This window comes from Rhyacophila brunnea, unplaced genomic scaffold (assembly GCF_057557595.1).
Source record: "Rhyacophila brunnea isolate RB1 unplaced genomic scaffold, BYU_Rbru_1.0 scaffold_4, whole genome shotgun sequence".
In the NCBI taxonomy this organism is placed as follows: domain Eukaryota; kingdom Metazoa; phylum Arthropoda; class Insecta; order Trichoptera; family Rhyacophilidae; genus Rhyacophila; species Rhyacophila brunnea.
This window is the reverse complement of record NW_028233068.1, coordinates 33,077,456-33,104,008: the sequence shown is the minus strand read 5'-3', so window position 1 is coordinate 33,104,008 and position 26,553 is coordinate 33,077,456. Positions and strand designations below refer to the sequence as shown.

General features: G+C 34.4%; 2 protein-coding genes across 2 annotated transcripts in view; both read right to left on the bottom strand.

Moving 5' to 3' along the window:
- The window catches only part of dsd (attractin-like protein dsd), a 34,378-nt gene extending 31,318 nt beyond the window's left edge, over nucleotides 1-3,060 (bottom strand). The window contains exon 1 of the mRNA XM_085954097.1: nucleotides 2,745-3,060. Within this exon, the coding sequence (XP_085810223.1) occupies nucleotides 2,745-2,983 (239 nt within the window). The 5' untranslated portion in view covers nucleotides 2,984-3,060. The remainder of the gene's footprint in view (nucleotides 1-2,744) is intronic.
- A 15,138-nt stretch (nucleotides 3,061-18,198) lies between these two features.
- Nucleotides 18,199-18,903, bottom strand: LOC147067275 (uncharacterized). The gene has a single exon (XM_085954987.1). It carries the CDS (start codon nucleotides 18,901-18,903, stop codon nucleotides 18,199-18,201), a length of 705 nt encoding a protein of 234 aa, XP_085811113.1.
- Nucleotides 18,904-26,553: the final 7,650 nt, after the last annotated feature.

Genomic DNA, 26,553 nt, shown 5'->3' with positions numbered 1-26,553 from the left:
GGTGTGAGGGCAAGCTTAACACGCTTAAATAATATTGATATTTTCATATAATATACATAAATTTATGTATATTATAATATTACATTTCTCTCAATTTGCTTGGGGGTGCAGCAGTTCCGCAGTGCATATGGACGAGCCGCCACTACTTATAACATATCATTAAATATTGCCTTGTGGTGTTGTACTGTCTTCGGTAAAGTTTGATTTGTCTAAAGGTGCATAAATGATGATGAATATACATCAAACTATGAGTTTGAAAAAAATAGCATGTTTTAATCTCTTTCGGCTATACTGCCTGCTAAGTAAAAAGACAGTTTTGGTGAAATGAGAACTCAAGTTTGCAACTACCATTTCTCTTATATTATGTAAAATTATCGGATTGTTTTGACATAATCTCTAAATATACCCTGTATTTTTACTTAGCGGGGTAGTATATATCTACCTATTTATAATGCCATTATCATCACGAGCCTGAATCATCCACTGCTGGATGAAGGCCTCTCTGTTGATCGTATTCCTGTCAAGTCATATGAATTTCTATATTTATCATAATTGCTGATGTTACATCTACGTATTCATATCGTTATCATCATCATCATCATCATCATCAATCAGAATCAATCAATCAAAGGTTATGCCGACCTAATTTTACTCCGCTTGGTCATATGAATTGCTATATTGATCAAAATTGGTGTTATTATATACCCTATCTTTTAATATCGCCATTATCATCATCAACCCACTGCTAGATGAAGGCCTCTCGAAGTTGATTGTATTCTTGTCGGTCAAATGAATTGCTTTTTTTTTTTTTTTCGACCATGTCCGATCCTGATAGGATCATATGGGCCTCCACAGGGTGGAGGTTTGTATTGACAGGTTTTGTTTTTTACGAGAAATGGATGTCAGCCACTTGCTCAACCTATTAGGTCCATACCCTGACACACTAAGTTAAGTTACTACATTAAGTATGTGATTATGTGAAGGACTAAATTTTAGTTCAAATTTAATATTTTAATATTATTATAAAGCTGCAAGTAAGTAAGTAGTTGTGTTTGTTATAGACAATGAAATAATACAATGTTTAAATTTATCTTTTATTTAACATGGCTAACCATCTTCATTTACCTAAATGGAACATGCGGGAAATTAATTCACGTTATATTGGATAGAGATTTATGATAATAAAATTTAGGTATTGCATTATATTCAAATGATTGGGATGTATAATATAATATTATATTTAAATGCACGTGCTTTTAAAGCGGCAATTACATTGAGCTATTTTACGAGCTGTTTGTTGGCGAATTTACAATCTGCCTGTAAAGTCGCCAGTGTAATCATCGAACAAGCTGACAAGCAGATTGTAAACACTCTACCGAGAAAAGTTGAAAGCCGGTCAACTTTACATGCTATACGCCGGCGTGTGGGCCTACTGCGTCTGTGCAGTAGAGCGCAGTAGCAACCTCCCGGTGAAAAAACGAACTACGTTCTGTCAAAATAGTCGTTGGCTTGTGGCTTCTCAGCGAATGGAAAGTTTTGTGTCTCATCCTCATAATCGCAGTAGCTGAATCGCCCGTTATTAAATTCGCCAACAAACAGCTCAATGTAATTGACGCATAACGAAAGGTTTATATACGTACAAATAGATTATATTAAAATGTCAGTGGTAGCAATTGGTGATTACCATCTGTTCTACTAGGCTCAGCAGCCAATGGTGGTGTTGAACGACATTCCGAAGTCCGAAATCCCGAATAACTAAATGACTACGCATATGACCCAAATCTACATTGGAAGTAACGATTTACTAATCAGCGAAACCCCGAAATTTTGTTAAATATTAAATTAAGCATGTTGGAATTTAAAATAAAAACAATGTTTACTCCTAAGCAAAGGATATGGACCCAGCCTTTCAGAGTGGTAATTATTATGTTAAACGACTGTTTACAGGAAATATTTTTTAGTCATTTTTTCAATCTAATGGGATCTTCCTTCATTGAATAAACAAAACGCATTATTTGTACAGCAATAATCTAGATTTATAAAAAATAAGACTATCCTGTCAATTAAAAATAAATCCATTATAATGAAAAAACTATGACTCTATCTGAACTACTTACCTACCTACTACATAAAGTGACTAGCATACCGAGCCAATGGATTTCATGGTGAGTATATTGGACATGACCCTTGAAATTCATAATGTTATATTCACCTAATGTGTCTCATCTGGTCTCATGGTGAAACATCTGAATGTAAACTGTCAGTAACCTACATATTTTAGTTTCATAAATATGTCTGAAATATGTAGTTAATCAAATAGTAAAATAGTAAATAAAGCAACCTTTGACTGTGAACAGTTTTTGTTCGATAAATATAGGCAATAGGTTTGTACAAATGTTTTAAGATTGTTGAACAATACTACTTACGAACCGAAAGAATTATTGTTTACATTGCAACACTAATCAATTATTCCAGACACACCTGACAGAGAAGGTTACACGTAAATACTTAATTAACCGACGGAGAGTTTCACTAATCAAATAACTGGTACAGAGAAGGAACGCAAAAACAAAACCACCCCAAAATAAAAACCTTTGTAAACTTGACATTCAAAAATGGAACTGTCAGTTACCTAGGTCACTGAACTGATTTCTCAAACAATGGCTGAAATGAGCGGTAAAAAGTTAGCCCGCATTGAAAAAAACCACTTCAATTGTAAATAGACAGTCGGAGGATTCCCTTACCTAATTTTACCGCCGCAAAACTGGCATTCGGGGCCTTGCCAGCCTTCATTGCAAATACAAGTCTCATTTCTACACACCCCATTTGTACAACTCTGATCACTACACTTTCCAGACACTTGCTCTAAACAAAACACTAACAAGAATATGAGCACTGAACACAGAAAAGGTGGCAGCCACGCATATTTTCGGCGATATTTCGACTTGAATAGGAATAAAAACATTTGTAGGGATTCTACCATTTTGGAAAGAACATTTTCTGCAGTCGACGTACGACAGCTGCTGGCAACGTTGTTCCATCAACGGTACAACAGACAACAGCCGTCAGTCGCTCTCGCACTCGGAGGGTAAAGCAGCAGCAATCATTCAACAAATTTAACCATCTGACATTAGATGTCAATATATAAATTTATAATCAACCATTAAGCAAATATTCAAACCACTGTATACACTCATATACAGATTACTACTTTGGAATAGTAGACCATTTTTAAAATATCTGATGAAACAGTAAACAACTACTTTGAGAGATGGCACTGCCATGAGTAATAATACTAAGTCCAGACAATTATTATTATTAAAAAGTAAGTTGTAAATATATCATTACACTTCTTGAATAGATGGCACTATGTGAAGCTCAAAGATGTTGAAGAAAACCTTCTATCGAATAGGTAGGTGGATATATTATGGAGATGGACATGAGAAAATAATGTTCCTAATGTTATTGAACAAATTAACCGAATGTAATGTCACATTGAAAACCAACTGAAACGTTCTGGAATAGCCATCGAGACGTGTTGCAATGTACAGGTGCAAATAACTCTTTTTTAGCTAAGTATCCCATTGGTCTAATTCAAATAATTTAGATTTATGATCATGCTTACGGATTGCAATACTGGTATTTAAAAACCGCTATTCAATAATTATTTATCGACACCGAAATACCAGTTTCAAAAATCCAATATTCCTACCGGTATTTTCGGTATACACATTATGTTTTTCTAGAATAAATTTAATGTTATTTTTTCATTACTTACTACTATATCGTATATTAAATTTAAACTATAAGTTTTATGCTGCCAAAACACTGAAAATTGACTGAAACCAACAAAAGTTAAATAATAATAAAACAAAAAGCCTCAAATATACCTACTTATACAATTGTCGCGATGAATTAACATATTTCAAAAAATAAAACATTCGTGGTAAATAGGTATATTTCCAATTATTCTATAACTATCGATCCAACGTTGATAGTACATCCAACACACGTTAAATTTGAAAGAGATTTTCCTGTACCCGGACATATAGTATTTTGTAAGTATGTAAAAATTAGCAGTTCTAAAATATTAGGATTCATACATATTTATAAAGGTCAACATAATAAATGTAGGTAGGTGCTTTAGGTTGCTATAAAATAGTGTTTGAAATAGATTTTAATAGTTATATTTATTGATAGGTAAGTACTTAGGTAAGTACTTCTTTTTTTCTATAATATGTTTTGACGAATACCGGTATTAAATAAGAAATACCGGTATTGTTATATTCATTTGGTATTGCAATCCCTTATCCCACTGTCGCATTACTTAAATCTCGTGTATAGGTATAATAAAATAATAAGGCATAATGGTCACTTTTAAAAATATTAGTCAGGCTGACAAATAGTATAATACCTTTCTTCATATCCTGTGCTTCATTACTGAGGATTGCGATAACTGGAAGTACACGCGTTGCCAACAGCTTTTTCCTTCTGAAGCAATCCTGCGCTGATCTGGTTGCTTCAATCACTCTTAATTTAGTCGCCTTTCACAAACACTACTAACTTTTTAATTACCACATTTAAATAACACGTTAATTATATCTAATGGTCAACGACTTCAAACGCGTCAGTCGCGGTGTTAGCACTAAATGAGTTAATCATAATGCTCAATCTGGAAGGCGTATGCCCTCGCGGCATCCTCTCTTGAGCGAAATAATGTGAAATAGTTTTAGGTGGTGATTTGGAATAAGCTTTGGAGCTAAACAGATAATAATGGCCTCACGCAGCGGCGATTTTCTTAGACACAGATGACGCGATCGATTCGTCGAAATATTTAAAATGGCGCATCGAAACAGTAACCTGTTATGTAATTATTAATTAATTATGTACATCAAAACCTTTAAAATAAGTGTATTTATTTCTCACAAATAGAATATAGGATAATTTATAATTGAAAACATAACAACATCCCTACAACCAATATCAAAGGATTCTATAACATAACCACGCAAACAGATTCGTACTTGTACTAAAAAAATAAACAAATAAAAACTAACTTGTTATTGTCACTTTCAATAATAATTAATTTTAGTAACAGGATGTGATTCTAGCGAAAGAGATACATTTTTATTCTTCCTAAGTACCTACGTTGGTAATTAGAATTTATGGTTTTATTATTTTTTATTATGAGGAGCACAAAACCAGTCAGTAATTCGGTATCCACGTCCTTAAACCGGTTATTGGAAATTCGTTTATTATAATAATATTATTCGATAAAGTACGCATATTTAAAAAAAAACTTAGATTTCTCCACATCTTTGGCTCCAATCTTATAGTGCAATATAGAAGAAGTAGGTAAGTATGTTATTGTTGAAATATAAATCAAATAGTTATAAATGTCATAATTTATATTATAATTAAGCAGTAAGTATCTACGTTCACAAAATATCTCTGTAGAAATGAATCATAAATGTCTATCAGAAATAATGCCAAAAGAAAAAGCTCGTTACCATATTATATTCAGGATCACTGATAAGACTAGTGGGTATGGTATCTTGGTATCCGCATAAGGATTTGGTACAAGGACGAGCTGTCTTTAAAAGTTAAGTCAAATGTCCCCAAGGGTTCGCCAAACTTTCTTCAGACATGCCAACTCCGTTTAACGATGCTGTCATATTATATTTTAAAGTCAAGTATTCGAGTTTCAACAAGGTGGAGAGAAAAGCATATTATTAGGTATGGGGATATATTATTATGTAAAGTGTGTAGCTAGTTATGTATATACGTCCTATGTAAGTTTGTAGAGAACACATAAACATTATTATATTAAACCTTTTTGCACTGCTTAGGGAAAACTGTATAGCTATGTACCTATACTAGAGATACTTTTATGCCTACAGTTTTATTAACGGTAATTATTATTATTTCGATACTGAAAATATTTTTATAGATATTCAGACTTTTTTGATAATTTATAAAATAAGTTTATCACAGCAATAATTTTATTCGTCGTCTTATTTTTGTGCCACAATCGTTATCGGACGTCATAGATGAGTTAGGCTTTTTATTCCGACCATGCCCGATCCTAATAGGATCATATTATGGGCCTCCACAGAGTAGATGTTTATATTAACAGATTTTGTTTTTTACGAGAAATGGATGTCAGCCACTTGCTCAACCTATTAGGTCCATACCCTGACTCACACAAATTGAAAAACAATATGTGTATTTGCCAGATCCAGGATTCGAACCTGGGACCCACGGCGTGATAGTCCACAGTGGCCACACACAAATTAAATAATAAGATAACACATTGATCAACAACATTTTCAACTTAAATTTCTCTAATAATAACAGTTCAATTATTATCTCAAATCGTCATGATTTTCCCATTAACAATTCCCATCCCCTAAATTATAATTTAGACTTTTACCAACTATCCCTTTCCACATTACATAGCTCATTTTCTACACATACCACAACCACTGACCACATAGTGTTAAGAATAATAATTATAAAATTACATATTAAACTCTAATGTAAGTGTTGGTATCTACCTACTAACTCATACTTGATGAAACTCACCATCACGCGTCGTAAAATAATTTTTATATGTTGTGAATACCAAAAATTATAGTTATGTACGAGTACCTACATATTATGATATCATTTAAAAAAAATCATTTATAATTTTAAACACAACAGATTAATAAATATAATTCCGATAGGCTATAAATCTTAATACTAGATTTTGACGCAGGGTTTTGAATGCGAGTGTCCTACGAAAATTTACCACGCATTATAGACGTGCAAAAGTGTGTATTGCAACCTTCAATATACCAATATTAAATAAGCGTCAGTGCATAAACCGAGAGCAGTTCTCAATATTCGACGTATGACGTATTTTTGATACGCGTTTAAGTTTATCCCGTATTCTTCCACACTCGAGATCGGTTTCCTGCTTCTCTACACCTCTTAGGTATTTCAGTTCCCATTATTTCTGAGTTTCCTGATTTTAAAGGAAAGTATACACAAATGTCATATAGGTAGTTATGTAGTTACTAAACTAAATATTATATTATGTAGATCTGAAGAATTATTACGTACTTATCTACATTATATCGTGTAGCAAGGAAGAAAAAGTGTATTACCTAACTAGACTATTAGAAGCATTGATTTACTGTAGGTATAGGACATTTTAGTTAAATTCACAAAAATTTGATGCATACACATTTTCTGATAGATCGTAAAGCATTCGTAGCCAATGATTGGTCGGTATAATTGAATTAAACGGAATGCAGCCAATGAAGTATCGCCCAATTAGGATAAAGTGGTTTTTAGCCAATGAAAATATATATCGGGTTTACCCAAACTGAGGGTGGGTAATATACGATTTTCGTTTGAAAGAACGTCTTCACGAACGCAGCGAAAAAATCAAACTTCATTGATTGGAAACATTATTATTACAACGTTTTTATTAGCTCGTATTCTTATTTGTCCGGTGGTTGTTTATCCAGTACAGATCTTGCAATCGATTTTTAACTAACTTACCGACTAGCTAGACATTTGAAACTTTTAGAATATATCAGAACACGATGCCAATGCATTCTTTTAATACTTTTAGCCATCTTTAAGTAGAATTGAATTCATTTTCAGTTAATTCTGTGTTGTATGAAAAGTTATTTCGGAAGAAATCCGTAATCCAATCCACTATTATTGGTTGTTAAGTGGGTGTTCATAGCAACTAAATTATTAATATATACGTGCGTTACTATGAAAATAAAAATGACATTTCAGTATTCTATATTAATTTGTTTGTTTGTTTTTTATTTACTTCATATCAAGTACAAGTTTGAGCATATTGAGCATAATAATTCAACAGAAAATTTAAAGACGTTGTGTATAAAAAGTTATTTTTATCTTCTAATTATCTTCCAATTAGTTGGGGTCTCTAGATTCTTGAACAGTTTGTCGCATATTTTACCTTTCACCAATCCTTCAGCAAGAATTTCACATTTTTTCAACATCAGCATTTCCATACAATTTTCCATTATATCTGTTTCCTGTGGTTTATAGATTAGTTACCCTCACTTTTTGTGTCTCATGATGTAATGAAAGCATTCCAATTTTCTCATTTAAAGTTTGAAACGATCTCACGGCGTTTCGATAATTTATTGACAATCTTGATGTAGATGATTGACGACTAAAATATTTACAGCATTTAAACCATACCATAATATTACATAAACGTTAAATACATTTGGACAGAGATTATCGATTTTTTGTACCTCTTGTAAAAGTTGTGAATTGTGGGTTACGATATATTGCTTGTCTAAGTGCTAAGTTTGTCGAATGATATATTATATTATATTATTAATAATATATAATATCCAGGGCTTTTTTTTTAAAAAAAAGGTGCCGGAACTCACTTCATGTCAAGCTTTTTACTAAATAAAATTATATTCAAATGTCACTTAAATGAAATTTAAAGGAGCTATGCCACGAAGCGAACAAAAAAAGGTTGATTTTTACGATAATTTTTTATTTTAGTCAAAACAAAGCTACAGAAACAATAAAATACATACATTATATTTGAAATATATTGTACAAATAAGACTAAATAAGACTAACTTTAAAATATAATTGTAAATACATATGTAATGTATTTATTTATGAACTTGAATAAAAGTTTAGAGTGATTTCCAAAGTTTTTTCCAATTCTCGTCTGATACATCATCTCGATTCCTTTTCTTAGTGTTAGAGTCTAAGGCCGAATGTCTTCCTTTAGGTAACCACCTATCAACATATTTTGAAGGATCGAAAAGTGTCAAGGGTGGTCCCACGAGTTTGATGAACAAGAGTGCCGAAACTGTTTTAGTGTTTAACGAAGCTCTTGTTGGGGTAATAATAAGATTCATTTGCGAAAACCCCCGTTCACATTCACTTGAAGAAATGGGAATAGAATTCAGAGCATATACCAAACGCAAGAGTTTTTCAGAATATGTCTTTTCGAGAATGTATTCGCGAAATCCACGAATCATTTCTCGTTCATCTAGTTGTAGCCTGATCGAAATGTTTCTAATTTCCATCTCTCCAAATGTCAACCGATTATCAATGTCTTCAGGCCAATATTTTTGGTCAAGTACGCGAGCCCAAAGTGCAAACTCAACATCTTTATTATCTAGCAGCCTTTTTTCAATTGACGTTTTCAACGTGGAATAAAATATTTTCGGATCAATAGGAGGATCATTTTTAAAAACTTTTTCGTGAAGTAAAACTCCACGAAAATGCAGATTGCTTATAGCAGCTGCAGCACATTTATAATAGGGTCCAAAATTCTGTTTTCTTTCTTCAAAAACTTGAACGAGTTCATTTATTTTTCGATTTGCAATGTAAAGGTTCACATTGCGATTTTGTTGGTCCAAACTAAGTTCCGACAATTCTTGGAGAGCGTCGCACATCAATGCTAGATCCAATAAAAATGCTGTTGATGTTATTTTGTTCTTTAAGCCACTGTAAGTACACTTGTCATTTTTATCTCTTGTAGGGTCATTCATCGCTTCTTCAAAATGACGCACAAGGGATTCATAATTATTCCACACAGCCGAAACTGAACGAAAACTAGATGCCACCCATCGGGTACTTAAAACTCTTCCGATTTTCAGTACCTCAACGCCTAGTGATTCTGCACATAAATGCAACTCTCTATTATTTTTCGGCGACGCGTGGTATAAAACATAAAGTTTATCAATAAATGATTTGAATCTATTGATCCCTGAAATTTTTTTTACAACATCACTTACTGATAATTCTAATCTGTGATTAGTACAATGCCAAACTATAATTGAAGGAAATTTTTCTGTCAGCAATTTTTTCACTCCATTTTTAGAACCTAACATCACAGCAGCGCCGTCGCATGCAACCGAAACTAAATATTTTTTTAAATATTCTTCTGTCATCCCATATAAATCAAGAGATTGGAGTAATGATTCAAATATTCCTTTTGCCGTTACGTCTTTAAGTTCAATCAAATCCAAAAACAAATTAATTGGTGAATTCATTCCAACACTTTCGACACAGCATCGAACATACACAATGAGGGTGGTTTTTTGGCTTATGGTTGTAGACTCATCAATTATCAAAGAAATTATATTTTTCGATTGAACAATTTCTTTGAAAACATTTTTTCTCATTTCATCACATATATGATTTACAATGTTAACACATGCGTTAGTGGAATGGAGAATATGACCCATTTCGATCCCATTTAGTTCTTGGAGATTAATTTCACTTTCAAACATATTGAATGATTGATTTTCCTTAGCTACTTTATATGCAGTTCGAAAAATGTTTGCTGTTATTACTTTTTCGCGAGATAACGATTTTAAAAAAGTATTTTCAATCTGCTTTTTTTTGGCTTCAGAAATGATTTTTAACGCTGCTTTGTGTGCAATAGATCCTCTGTGATCGAAAATTTTTTTTCGAAGTGACCCCAATTGTAGCTTCCTCTCTTTCCCAGAATACGTGATTTCATTATTGGCCCATTCTTTGGATATTTTCATTCCCATTGTCGTTTCAGTTCCAAGAGTTCCAACGTTTCTGCAAATTGTGCAGCCAAGTTTCATTTTGTGTACGTTCAACCATTCGTTTTTTGAGCAAAAATCGTTTTTTTGATCTAATGACCAGCAGTCTGGCCAATCGTTTTGAGTTCGACCTTGATCCCCGAGATCAGCTAGAGATGATTCAGGAACATTTACATGTACCGATATTTCCATATCTTCTGTCATCGTTTCTGTTTTGAGCTTTTTATTTGCGGAATCGGCGCCGCTGCCGGTGGTTGAGAAGTAACAGGAAATTTTTTTCATATTTAAACTTGGGGTTGCACTAAATAATATATAAAATAGTTGCACAACACGTAATCGTAACACAAACTGACTAAACAAACGTAAATAACAATATACGCAGATGCTGCCATGCGATAAACGTCAAACTGTCAAAATCATAATACGCAGCATACGTATGAAGCTAGTTACATACGCATGTTTGCTATTTAAACTATACGGTTACTTCACTAACACTAACACGCCAACATTCAAAATGGCTTCCACCTGTACCTTATTTTATCATTTTAACGAATTATTATTGTAATTACTTAAGCGCAAATATTTTTTCGTTTAATTGATTTTGAAATAAAACCGTGAAAAAAGGTGCCGGAACGCCGTTCCACCGCGTTAAATAGAAAAAAAAGCCCTGATAATATCTATATACAACGGGATCAGTTTCGACCACTTAATATTGTCAACTAGACTTAGATAGTGTGATGCACAACTTTATTATCAGAAGAAACAGAATTTATTCTTCATCATCAAGATAATCGTCACTACAACCAAATGTGGTCTTCTTCAACTCCAAGAATCATCTCTATTCCTCTATCTGCCGCAAGCTCCCTTCATCGCCATAGAGTTAGGGATGCTGTGTCGCTTTCTACACATTTCTACACTTTTCCAAGTGAGACAACACGGGATTATTTTACAACCTGTAGTATTTCATAATCAATTATCCATAGTAATTAGTCATCTTTCTTACAAAAAATTCCAAATACAGATTCTCTGTATCTTCCTTGCAAAGATTTTCAGTTTCCTCTAACTTTTTTTAATTTAAGTTTTCTTTGATCCGATATGTCTCAGTAAACCGTAATGGGATTTGTTTGCCAGAGTAATATTAGTCAACTAATTTCTTGGCGAGTGTCATTTTTAAGGATAATGCCTGATTCAGATATATGAACTAAGTATGTGAAAAGCAAAAGGGTTTATCTCAGGTTTATCTCTATTTTTTGACATAGGTACACATCAGTTCACACTCTGTAATGTAAGCAAATAGCGTTGTTATTTTTAATCTTAGCAATAGTCAATGTAGTTCAGCATACTGAAAAAAAGAACAAAGAGAGGGATGAGTGGATAAGGAAGCAGACAAGGATTTGCGATGTAATATAGTTTACTACAAGCCTCAAATGGAGATAGGCTGGACAGATAGCTCAAAGAAGAGACATTCGTTGGACAAATATAGTCATCCAGTGGTATCCAAGAGGTATAAAACGTCCGCAAGGTAGACCTAGAGGCCGCTGGATCGATTAAGGTGACGCATCAGTGAAACGCCAAATAATTTTCAACTGTACGCGCGACGAAATTTTGTACTCGCTTCACATTCATTGAGAGAACGTCGAGTCAGACACACGTCACTTTGCTGCGTGATGGCTTAATTAATTAATTCTAAAATTGTGTAAAGATGACTAAAAACGTTACCCATTTACTTTAAAAAGAAAACATGTCAATGAATATATTATTATTGTTACTAATAGAATAATAAACAGAACATAAAATGGACGTATGTTGGATTTATATGAGAAATAATATTTCGTTTGACAGGCGTCATTTTCACCCGCGACCCGCGACCCGCAATCCGCACATCGCCTAGCAACGATCTTTTTAGACCGTGCCTCAACTAATGCATGGCCTTAAATGATGTCCTGTGGAAGTACGTGGCAACGTAACGCACTGTACCGAGAGAAGTGGAAGCAGCTTCAAGAGGCCTTCACCAGCAGTGGATAGATTCAGGTTGATGATGATGATGATTATCTTCATTGACTAGTTCATCATGTCTTCTGTCCAAGAAATGTGAAGTAATTGGTGCTATATGATGATGATATATTTTAAAACTTTATTATTTCTCCACTATTTAAAGTATTTTTCTCTCTATTTTTTGCAGTCAAACAATAACAGAAATAACGGAGATTAACACAATCGCTGCGTAACTTTTAATTACTTTTTAATTACCGTATTTAAATAACATGTTAATTGGATCGATCGGCCGCTTAACGGGGACACGGCAGCCGTGTCATCCGCGTCGAATGAGTTAAGGTAAATCAAGTAAATATATTGTAACCGTGTGAGAATCCAGCATGTCATGCATTGGACTACGAGGACCACTAAAGATTTTGATATCTTCTCTATATATATAAAAATCTCGTGTCACGATGTTTGTGGTCGAACTCCTCCGAAATGGCTCGACCGATTTTTATGATTTTTTTAATGTATATTTGATAGGTATGAGAATAGGTCAACAAGTATATTTCATACCGCTAGATGATTAGGGTATCTCTATCCAGAAAATTTTTCTTTTATTTTTAAAAATTTTTTTTTTTGTATCTTTATATATATAAAAATCTCGTGTCACGATGTTTGTGGTCGAACTCCTCCGAAATGGCTCGACCGATTTTTATGATTTTTTTTAATGTATATTTGATAGGTATGAGAATAGGTCAACAAGTATATTTCATACCGCTAGATGATTAGGGTATCTCTATCCAGAAAATTTTTCTTTTATTTTTAAAATTTTTTTTTTTTGTATTTTTTTTTATTATTTGGCATAAAAAAATACCTATAACCCCAAATTTTCACCCTCCTACCCCCACCCTCCTACCCCCACCCTCCCATTTTTTAATCGCGATTTTATTATTTTTGTATGAACAAATTTAACCGTCGTTCGTATTTCAAACAGAACAAAATTATTTATGTTGTTGAATGACAGATGGCGCTACGTCCGAGAAGAATTTAAGAGAAGCGTCGCGTCATTTTGACATTTCATTTGGCATATCACAACGCAGTGCATGCAAAATTGTGTACGATTTATTTTAATTTATTTATTTTTATATGCATTTATTACAGTGCACAATGCCAGCAAGATACAAGGGGGGCCATTTGGGCCGTCGAACGAATAAAGCAACAAACATGCAAAATAGTAGAGCAGAAAGAACAGACGAACAAATCCAACAAGATAACAAAAACGTGCGTGTAAGCATGTCGCAATTGCGTGCATCCCAATCACAAGAGGCACGAGCTGAACGAAATCAACAACGACAATTGGAACGGAGCCAAGCGCGCCGGTTCGTAGTTAACACACGCAGAGCAAATGGCTGACAACGCCAACAAGTACATCAAACATTTACATCCGCTTTGTTCCTTCGTCTCGCATTCGAGTACGAGCCAGATATTGAATATTCCGCTCATCCGAAAGTGCTGATTGGTGCTATGGACAAAGAATGTCCCCATTGTCATGCGCTCAAATTCAAACATGAGTCAGCCGGGATGTGTTGCGCATCAGGAAAAGTGCAACTAGCAGAAATTGAGATATCACCAGAACCATTGAACGGCTTGCTCATCGGCACGGTTCCAGATTCAAACCTTTTCCTGAAGTCCATTCGCACATTCAATTCATGCTTCCAAATGACTTCGTTCGGAGCAACAGAAATAGTTCACAATACTGCGGCAAATGGTCAACAATTCCATTCTACGTTCAAAATCAAAGGCCAAGTATACCACAAAGTAGGCTCATTGCTGCCAATGTCAAACGAACCACATACATTTTTACAAATCTATTTCATGGGCGGTGAGGACATCACTCATGTGGATGCACGTTGCGGCTACAATAACCTCAATTCGCCTAATGCCAGGCGCATCGTCGGCGAACTGGACGCCCTGTTGAATGAGCACAATGAATTATTGAAATTCTTCAAAGCACACATGCACGAATTGCAAAGTGACAATCACGCTATTGTCATCAATCCTGATAAAACACCAGCTGGAGAGCACGTGCGTCGATTCAATGCGCCTGTTGTTGACGACTTTGCTGGAATCATGGTTGGCGACCGCACATCGACGCGAGAAATCGTGATTCGAAGAAGAAACAATAATCTGGAGTTCATCGCTGACACACACCGTTCATACGACGCTCTCCAATATCCGCTAATTTTCTGGAAGGGACAAGACGGATATTGCATAAACATTAAACAACGAGATCCTGTCACAGGTAATTCATTCATTATGAACATCATTACTCATTTTGAATTGAGAAAATGAATAGTTGATATTTTTTTGTTTTTATCGGCGGTCATCGTCTACAGCGCTCTATTCCTCTTTCTGTCATATATCCCATCCCCACACACTTACGATACATTCGTTATTTTTTATTTAACAACCAAAATATTCACTAGAAATAATTTATATGGCAGAACAACGTTTGCCGGGTCAGCTAGTATTCTAATATTATTCAGTATGTACCTATTAGGGAATCCAATCCCGGGATACCGAGCTATTTTCGATACCTATGAATCCCGGGATTGATAAACATAATCCCGGGATTTCGGGATTGATTTTTTTATCAATTTTTATGGAAAATATAACAGAAAAAATACTTTTAATACAAAATAACTACAATAGAAATAAACTGAGTTTGAATGAAGTTTGATGTGTAGGTTGCCGATTAATTTTATTTTTTCACATAGATTATTAAAAATGAGAAAGATTGGTAAAAAAACAATGCTTCGCACTTTTAACAAAGTAATTCCACCATGATATCATACGTTTTCACGGCAGTTTCATATTTGGCTGACTAATTAGATTTATGAAGCGGAAAGGCCATAAGTACGCCATGATTATTTGCTTTACTATTTTAAATCTCGCTGATCTATTCATTATGTCTTTACTATCAGAAATAGCAATCTCATATTAAATTCACATTATTATTTATATTACAATATTATTTACTCCATTAAACTTGTGTATTTCCAAGATTTAACGTATACAATATTAACAATAAATGTCTTAAATAGTATAAATTATACTAGATTTATTTTTGACCTATTTTATCAATGTTATTTGTAAATATAAAAATTTTATATTAACAATGGAAAAAAATCCCAATCCCGGGACCAGTCCCGGGATCCCGGGATTGTCAAATTGTAATCCCGAAATCCCGGGATCAGAATTTTGGCTCGGGATTGGATTCCCTAGTACCTATGCCACAATAAATATGATACGTAGGGGTGTGGTATGATGCGAAAAGGATGCACTGGTATAGATTTCCTTTACTTTTCTTTTTTTGAAAGGGAAATTTGCCACAATGATCTCCAAAATTTGTGCAATGCCTGGTTTTATGCTAGCAAAATATAATACCACTACAACGGCAAGGCGCTTTTACCGTGCCAACGGTGTCACTGTATACTGATTGACTTATACGATCATAGGTATCAGTGCGATTTTTTCATACAAGTAAAGTGTAAATACTTAAATAGAGTATATAGATAATTAAATTTATAAGTAACATATATATTTATTTGAGTGTTGTTTGAGGATTAAAAGTATTAAAACTGAAATACAAGAATCGCACGGTCAGTTAGACTGGAATCATTGTATAGTGGCACCATGGGCGATACCCAGGTGTACTAGTATTGTTTGCTGCAATGCCTGTTTTAATGCTATCAAACAATTGTATGATGATTGCAGTATACCTGCATGCTTGCAAACATAAACATTTAGTCCGAGATGTTCCAAATAAACCGGGTGTTGTAAGCATTAAGGATTGTAAATATAATTTGGTTTGTTACAAAATATAATATTGTAGATTACTAATTATAAATACAAATATAAGTATAGAATGACATGATATTTCATTCCATATTATGCACAGGTAATAACGGAAGATATTAGGCAGAGACTTCCATTTAATTATTTTGTGGGTAGTGTAGATAATGTGCATCTTAATGTCTATTATGCGTTATTTTTTTATGTTTATGTTTAGTATTCGACCAAAAACTACGTGTTTTTCATATGTGCCTATTACAGTATTATAGCAGGGGTGTCAACTAATATTTACATAAGATCTACTTTGGAGAAGAAAAATCCTCCGCGATATACTTTTTCTGAAATTATGGACATATTATATATGTATAAGTATGTTATATCATCATCATCAGCCGGGGTCAATCCACTGCTGGATGAAGACCTCCCCAAGCTTTCTCCAACTCTCTCGGTCCTGTGTCGTTCGCTGCCACGTATTTCCGCCGAACTTTACCAGTTCGTCAATCCAGCGGCTTTTAGGGCGACCCAGTGGCCGTTTCGTACCCCTTGGGTACCACTGGATGACGGCATTTGTCCAGCGGCCGTCCTTTCGACGAGCAATGTGCCCCACCCTTTGTTTGGCAACGTCTATTACATCGCGTACTCTTGTCTGCTTTCTAACCCATTCGTTCCTCTTACGGTCCTTGCGCGTGATGCCCAACATGCACCTCTCCATGCCTCGCTGTGTGACTCTTAGCCTTTGGACATCTCTCGTGTTGAGGGTCCACGTCTCGCAGCCATACGTGAGCACGGGTAGCACACATTGGTTGAACACCCTACGCTTAAGACGTAATGGTAGGTCACTCTTGAAGATACTATTCAGACGTCCGAAAGCACTCCATCCCAGCTTTGTTCTTCGAGCAATTTCATCGTGCATGCTTCCGTCTATGGACACCTGCTGTCCGAGATAGACGTAGCTGCTGACTTGCTCGAGTTGGGTGCCAGAAATACAGATAATCGCAGGGTCCGAAAAACAGTTCCTCATCACTTTTGTCTTTGAGACATTTATCTATAGACCGACCGTTTGACTGACATCCGCGAGTTCTTGCATTCTACCTTGGAGGTCTTTCGGGTCTTGTGAGAGTATAACAATATTATCTGCAAAGCGCAGGTGACTGAGGTGCTCCCCATTAATTTGAACACCTTTTTCCTCCCAATCAAGTTTCCTAAATAAGTCCTCAAGAGTAGCGGTGAATAGTTTAGGTGAAATGGTATCACCTTGCCGGACACTTTTGTTAATGGGGAATTTACACGACCGTTTGTGGAGTTTCACGCATGCTGTGGCATCACTGTATATACTGTTCAATATGTTTATATAGCGTCTGGAAATTCCTTGGTTGCTAAGGGCGTCTATAATTGAGAATTTTTTGATGGAATCAAACGCCTTTTCATAGTCTATAAAACCAAGATATAATGGCAGTTTGTATTCCTGGTAGCGCTCTATGATTTCCCTGACGACCTGTATATAATCCATAGTACTGTAGCCTCTTCTGAATCCGGCTTGCTCTCTTGGTTGGTTCTCGTCTAGTACTGTTTCGAGACGGTTTGAGAGTATTTTCGTGAAAACCTTATACAGAATTGGCAGTAGACTAATAATTGGTCCATAGTTTTTCAGATCTTCAGTGTCTCCTTTCTTATGGAGAATAATAATGGAGGCATTTTTCCATGACTCTGGAATGTTCTCTTCGTGAAGACAAGACGTGAACAGACGTGCGAGCACATCGCTCACCGTCCTCCCGGCCCGTTAGAGAACATCGATAGTCAGCCCATCTTCTCCCGGGGCTTTCCCACTCTTCATGCACATTATATCATATTCCACCTCTGTGGTAGTAACCTCGGGAAGAGGATCTCCATATTCTCCGTTCACCGGAAGATCTGAGTTGATGTCAGTGGCATCTTTGTATAGAGCGCTGTAAAACTCTATAACAGTGTCCAGTAGATGATCCCAGTTACGCACGATACTTCCATCTTGCGCTTTTAGTGTCGTGATCTGCCGTCTCCCTATTGACAGATGCTGCTTGTTCTTATGTAAGCTCCTTCCTGACGCAACAATTGATTCTACAAGGTTCATATTGAACTTACGAAGATCTTCTCGTATGTTTTTACGTAGAGTTTTGCACAGCGTGGAGTATTCGAGATCATTTGCAACTTGTTGCTCGCTTTTCGTACTCCTACGCAGCTTCATAAGATCCAACGTTTCCTTTGAAAGTTTGCTTACTCGTTCAACCACAGCAGCAACTGTCTCTTCCGAAGATTCTATAATGATTTTTGCTACTGCCTCGGTGTTTTGTATGGAGATGGGGTAATTTTCAGCTTGGAAAGCCGCTATCCTGTTCTCCAGCTCTTGTTGGAATTCGACTCTGCTTCTCAAGCATCTGCGGACTCTAGGCTTCTGCATCAGTTTGGATCTCTCACGTTTGATGTTAAATCGTACTTTACACCTTACCATTCGGTGGTCGCTGCCAGTATTAAATTTGTGAATGACTGTGCAGTCTAGAAAAATATCCTTCTTGTCGGTGAGGATGTAGTCGATTTCGCTGGTTCGTTTTGCTGGGCTTCGCCATTATATTATAATACATATATTTTAAACCAAAATAGAATCTTACTAGGCTATACTTCAGTTGAGGCATGGTCTAAAAAGATCGTGGCTAGGCGATGCGCGCATTGTGCAAATGACACGTGCCGAACGAAATATAAATTGTCATAAAAATCCATCATGCGTCCATTTATTGTTATATTACTAATAATAATAGTATATTCATAGACATGTTTTCTTTTTTAAGTACATACGTAAAGTTTTTTATTATTATTTATTAGTCATCTTTACACGATTTAAGAATATTTTCATCCGACGCCATGACAGAAAAAATCGACGTGCGCACACTTTTATTGTCGGTCTCCGATTGACGAGTCTAGGCGACGAGTGAGAAATTTCGTCGCACCTACTGTTGCAAATTATTTGCCGTTTCACTGAAGTACGCTCTTAAATAAAGCGTTGTATATAGATTAAAAAAAACTATTTACATAATTGTAGCTATTTTATTTTGAATACGTAAATTTTATTTTGAGCTTCCGGATGCTACAGAGTTTGAATTACTTATCCTACAATATAAATATGTATAATAAATAAAATCACGTTATACTTCCCTATTATGAATAAATAAATAAAATATTTTTGACGATCGACCGGTAGATTGCGATCGACCTTATTGAAACCCCTGGTATATATTAGTCTATGGGTGCCTAGGTACCGACACAAGATGATAGTTTCATTTCAATTTCGATCATTTCTAGGTTATAAGTTTGGTAGACGTGGTTTAATAAACGACCCATCGCCACGTAAACAATTAAAACTGACTGACATCTCTTAACTAAATTTCAATCAAATAGAGCAAAATAAAGTAAGTAACTCCTGAAATAATAATTTATAATTGAATAAGCAAGACGAGGCAGGCAGAAATTAGAAGTTGTCTGTCTGACACAAAAAAATATATTCAGGGGCATACTTAGAGATAGGTAAGATGATACATTATTATTATGTGAAAATGTGTAATTTATTCACAATCGATTTATTATTGCAAACTTTATCGCGAGCCCAATGGCGCTAAGTGATTTAATTTGTGGTAAAGTACTTACTTTAAATGTCACCAGTGATATCCAATAGAAAAAGCGTGACAAAAAGCTCAGAAGATTGTGTAATCTCCGACAGAAAGAAACTTATAAACTTGTTTTTCATTCACTGGCGTAACTAGGCCCTAACAGGGCCAATACAATAATAAATATAATAGTGGCAAGGCCTTAGGAAGGTTATGAGGTTTAAAAATGATATAATTTTTATAAGTAATAATTAATTATTGAAATATCTCAGTACATAAATACATGGAATATTTTTATGATTAGTTTTACGTGTCTAAAGCGTCAATTACATTGAGGTACTTTACGAGCTGTTTGTTGGCGAATTTAAAAGCGGGCGATTCAGCTACTGCGATTGTGATGATGGCACACAAAACTTTCCATTCGCTGAAAAGCCAACAAGCTAGTGACTATGTTGACAGAACGTAGTTCGTTTTTTACCGGGAGGTCGCTACTACGCTTTACTGTGCAGACGCAGTAAGCCCACACGCCGCGTGTAGCGTGATAAGTTGACCGGCTTTCAATTTTTCTCGGTAGATTGTTTACAATCTTCTTGTTAGTTTGTTCGATGATGACACTGGATGACTTTACAGGCAGATTGTAAATTCGCCAACAAGCAAGTAGCTCAATGTCATTGACGCATTACGTTATTATAATGGTTGTTTAATTGTTTGAATAAAGATATAGATTTTTTCATAAATAATAATATTATTATGTTTTTATCATATCAAACAAACAATGGCGGATTTTCGGATCAAGATTTTCGCTTTGTCAGAACGTATTAAAATCTTTAAAAATATGCTAAATATTCAATGGCGATTTAAGATTATTTTGAATGAGGGCCTCCAAGCTTGTTAGCGTCTCTAGTATTCACGTAATGAAAAATGCTAATGACATCAATAAATATGACAATTTAAAAAAAAATGTACCTACTCTAGACACCAGAGTGGAAAAAAAATAAGTTTGGTCCCAGGACAAGTCCATAAATTGAATTGATTGAGTATTGTGCATGTCGATAGATGAAAACGGTCTCAAGATTATATAAATTAAGTCAAATATGCAAGTTAAAAGGTAATTATTTTTACCCCCGAAAAAAACTGTCTAGGCATACCAATTTTAAGCCATTTTGCTTTATACTATATACCTACACTATTCTCTTATGATAAAGTGTATAAAGGTATAGTAATTAATAGTCTACTAGTACTATATTATAGTTTCGGTATAAAATAAGAGATGTCTTTAATTATCTAATTGTGTACACCTTTTAAACATTTTTTTATTAAAGAGCGTAGCGAAGTTCTTTCAAATTAAAATTTAGTTCCATCGATAGAAAAGGTTTCAAACTAAATTAAAACGTGTTTTTTTATAATGGGAGGAAAGAGTATTAGAATTAATTGTAAATAGATTTTATGCGTATTTTGGCTGCATTTTTTTGCATTAAAAACTACAAAGAAAAACGTCACAATATAGGTCCCTACATAAGTTAACACTTATATATTTAACGCAATAATTCAATCTGACAAATAAAAGACATCTACAATGAAGATGGAATATTACATTTAAAATTCAACGTTATATGTCTACAGCGCCATCGACAAAGGAAGAATAAAAACAGAGCAGTGTATTTTAAACATACTTAAACAACATTATAGTGAATGGTTTATATTTCTTGGACAGAGCATAAAACAAACCAGTCAGTCATACAGAGATTCGGATAAAAAAACGGTTATTGACACTATTATGTCTGAGACATTCTGCGGTTATTCGGACAATTTTTTCATCGCAGACAAGACAATCTGAAGAGATTTGTGGTTTTGCGTGCACTTCGGAAAGGTGAAGCGGAGGAAGAGTGCAAAGCAATATTAACTTTGGTCCGAGGGACGCAGAAGTGCTTGAAGGGTGGAAAGTTTTGGTAGCAGGAAGATGGTTGCATTTCAGGACGGTCATAATCATTAGCTATGAGTAAACGACCGCCAAGAAGAGAGTAGCGTCGTATATCTCGAGTTCAAAACCTGGGTCTAGTAAAATTCATGTTTAATTTTTTCAATGTGTGTTTGGACCAGAGCTTGGACAGAATAAGTTAAACTAGTGGTTAACGTCCATTTCTCGTAAAAAAAACATTGTGAAACCTCTGATGGTTGGTGCGGCCCGAATCCTATAAAGAATTGTAGATCCAAATATATATATTATAAAGGTCTGTAATCATTCTTATAACAGTGGTGGGTGGTATTTAACTATGAAAGTCTCATTCTAAGAGGAGGATGGGAAAGTGTTGTCAATTTTTCCGAAAAAACATGCGAGAAAAAGATACACTAAAAATATCTGTAGTAAAATAACGCTTCTGAAATAATAAAATTAGCATCATTGTTAGATAGCCGCCTCAGAATATAACTGCCTATTGCTTATTATGCCAAAACGTAAATATGGCGCGTAAAAAAACGAAATACTTCAAATCACCGAGGCCTACTCCACTTTCCTTTTGTTTTCCTAATCCTTCAGGAGGTTTATCACTTGTTCTGTGGAAATAATTCACCCTAATCTTCTTGTTCACCGTTCACCCGGGTTAAGCTTCGAGCTTTAAGCTCTTGCCGAACCATTAAATAGCGAGAGATTTAAATTGACGTGGCGATAAAATGCACCGGGAGATAGTCTCGTAGGACGTAGACAACTCACCGAAATCACTCTTTTTATAACCGGAACAATATACTCATGCAAGTTTCGGTGATAGCGTATGAAGTTGTATATTTTTTATCACAGTGGTAAACATTATTATTATTATTCACCTACGTCATCGGCAGTGGCATAGTGTTAAATAAAAAAGTCCCGGGTCGCTATGTTTTTCAATCATAATCAACCTCACCCCGTCCCACTTTTTCTAAAGTACATTTTTCAATACGTACTTCGATGGTTTGGTACTAAACTGATATCGATTAATAAATAAATTACATTTTCGGTAGGTACATAAAAAGTATTTTTTTTTTAAATTTTTAAACAATAAATTTAAGACAGTGTATATATATATATATAGTACTTATAAAATAGCATTTGCAGACTTAGTTGGCTTTTTTTGTATGTATACAACTGATAAATACTGTATGAATATTTTTTTCTTAATATCTATATTCTTTATTATGTAGGTAAACTATGTGGACGACTGTCAAAATACAGGTACTTACTTAAAATGGTAAAACTTCATTTAAAGCTGCCTTCAGTATCTATAAAGTGAGGTGTCCATAAAGATGCAGGTAGGTAACAATATTTTCATGAAAATGTACCAGTATTTTCACATACTATGTACGTAATTTAAAATCGTCATCGTTATAGATTATGTAATTTTTGCGCATTGCGTCAGTTTAAGGGTAAGAGCAAATTGCAAGCTTGTAGCAATCGGATAAATTATGAATTTAATGAAAATATATAGGTCTCTAGATAGTACAAGGCACGTACATTATAAGTGAATAGCAAAGTTTTCTGAAGAATATACCTACGTCGAATTATTCAGAATAGTTAATTGAAATTACTTAGCGATATGAAAGAATGTGGCTCATGGCTTTATTTAAATTTCTAGCGTAGTTTTTAAGTAATAATAATTACTTATTAAAAAAATGAACGTTCATGCGTACACTGTCGGGGTAAAAACGGAAATAATTTAGATATTGTAATCCCAGACAAAATTTTCTACACCGGGACTTAACAAAAAAAAATAGTAGGTAGAATATTTTGCGCAGGGTAACCAAGCAGCACTGGGTGTTACCAAACTTTTTCGGCTCACGGTGCTTTTATCATTAGTTTGGTGTATTAAGATTTTTCCACGACGCTATACACTGACGATTTATTTTTTGATGTTTTATTTTAACGAATACAATGTCTTTTCATCAAGAATTAATACCATATGTTTTAAATATTTTTTTAACTGCAACATTAATTTGAGGAGACACAGTCCTGATGGTGGTGCTGAAGAATTGTATAGGCTGTCTTGTTCTGGAAAAGAGACACAAATACTTGACACAATTCATTTTTTAACATCAAATAAAGGACGATTTGCACATAGTTTATCCATAAATTAGTAATGCATTGTGATGCATTTAGTTTTCCCATTTTCCCTGTCTGAATCCGAGAAGGATTCATTTTACAACGTTTTTCTTAGCTCGTATTCTTATTTGTCCTGTAAAAATCTTGCAATCGATTTTTAACTAACTTCCCAACTAGCTAGACATTTGAAACTTTTAGAATATATCAGAACACGATGCCAATGCATTTTATAATACTTTTAGCTATATTTAAGTAGAATTGAATTCATTTCCAGTTAATTTTGTTTTGTATGCCTATCTTAGCAACTAAATTATTAATATATACGTGCGTAATGCGTCAATTACATTGAGCTACTTTACGAGCTGTTTGTTGGCGAATTTAAAAGCGAGCGATTCAGCTACTGCGATTGTAATGATGACACACAAAACTTTCCATTCGCTGAGAAACCACAAGCCAGCGACTATTTTGACAGAACGTAGTTTGTTTTTTTACCAGGAGGTTGCTACTGCGCTCTACTGCTTAGACGCAGTAGGCCCATACGCCGGCGTGTAGCGTGTAAAGTTGACTGGCTTTCAACTTTTATCGGTAGATTGTTTACAATTTGCTTGTTAGCTTGTTCAATGTTGACACTGGGCGACTTTACAGGCAGGTTGTAATTTCGACAACAAGCAGCTCGTAAAGTAGCTCAATGTAATTGACGCTTTACTATGGAAATCAATATGACATGTCAAGTACAAATTTTCTTGATCGTTTAAGCTAGTCAAGTCAAGTTTATATGGTTCAACAGAAAATTTGAAAACGTTGTATATAAAAAGTTCTTTTTATCTTGTAATTATTATTCAATAAAAATATTTGAATATTTCACGGTGTAGTTTGGTAGCACCTGGATTATAATCCAGGTATAGACCGACATAACTCATGGTGCTCACATCTGGAATTAAGCTTATCACAGTATGAACAATATTGAATGATATGTCAAAATTTAGCTAGCAATATATAGCGTCATCACTCTATGGACAAATTAATTATACTGGCATAATATAATATATAACAAAAAATACATATAAAAAAAATCAGTTCAGTAATCACTTCGTAGTTTCATAATTGATAAAATAATTTGGTTTCGAATTCAAATTTATTCAAATACATTTATTTACATGTAATGAATATCACAAATTATAATTTTCAAGATGACATGACCTGAAAAAATAAATAAATACTATTTTAAGAATTTATAAAACATCCACCTGAACTCATTCTCACATAGGTGGAGTATATAAATATCTGAAGCGGTTTGATTGAATATAGTTCTCGCCCAATTGGCTTTACAAATGTCAGGTTACTTCTGTACCTTGGAATAAGAAACAAATATCTTACATAGTATTAACAAGTCTAGCCTATCATGGGTGTGGACGTCTTAGTAGCGGAACTACGGATTCCCTAGCACTTTTAGGTAAGTATATATTTTATATAACCCCAATATATGTTAAAGTCTTTACTTCTGCATAAGTTCATAGAGCACCCACCATACAATGCAGTCATGATGGCTATGGTGGTTTAACAATAAGTACGAAGACCCATATATCGTAAAAATATTTAAATTTGGCTGCTATTGAAGTTTGGGGTATATACATAGAATATACGAGTTCCGGAAAGCTAGGGGCATATATTAATATGTATTATACTTTCGGGTAAATAAATTAATCGATCTCAGGATTTCAAATTTCTTTTTATACTGAGACATACCTAATGGTTTTAGGAGTGCGGGTAGAAGAGAGACAGTTTTTTTTTCAAGGGCGACTTTTTTGATCTGTATTTTTCACAAATTGAGTAAAACATACTACCAAACCTAAAGCATAACAAAATTCCTGCAACTAACATCAAAATGGCCCATAACCTATCCACCCAAACAGATACCTACGTGCTTGTACACAAAAAATAAACCACTTATATTATTATATGTCATCTACTAATAATTGGATGGGGAAGAGATAAATTGTTATTTTTAATTGCAATGTTGGTAGTTTTTATTTCTATTTCTATTTTTTCATATTATGAATAAAAGAAAACTCAAAGTATTATAATAAGGTTGCAACCCCAATGAGAAATAAAGGAATATTTCATTATATATGACATTTATATAAAATTATGATGTTGGGTGGTGTTTCCTGCCGATGAATTCAAATACCATCGACAAATGAGGAATATTTATAATATTTTTGTATAATTTACTATTTTCTAACATTATTGTTTTAACTATAAATTTTTGATAGATATACATTGTTTCCATATGATTTAATACTGATCAGACCCGGTTTTATTTGCTTACTGGTACTGGTGCTAATAGTTTCCACTTTAGTATTGTGATTTTATATCTACTCTAGTGTGCATTAGCAAGTCAATGTATCTGTAGTGTCATGCTGCGGAATGTGTA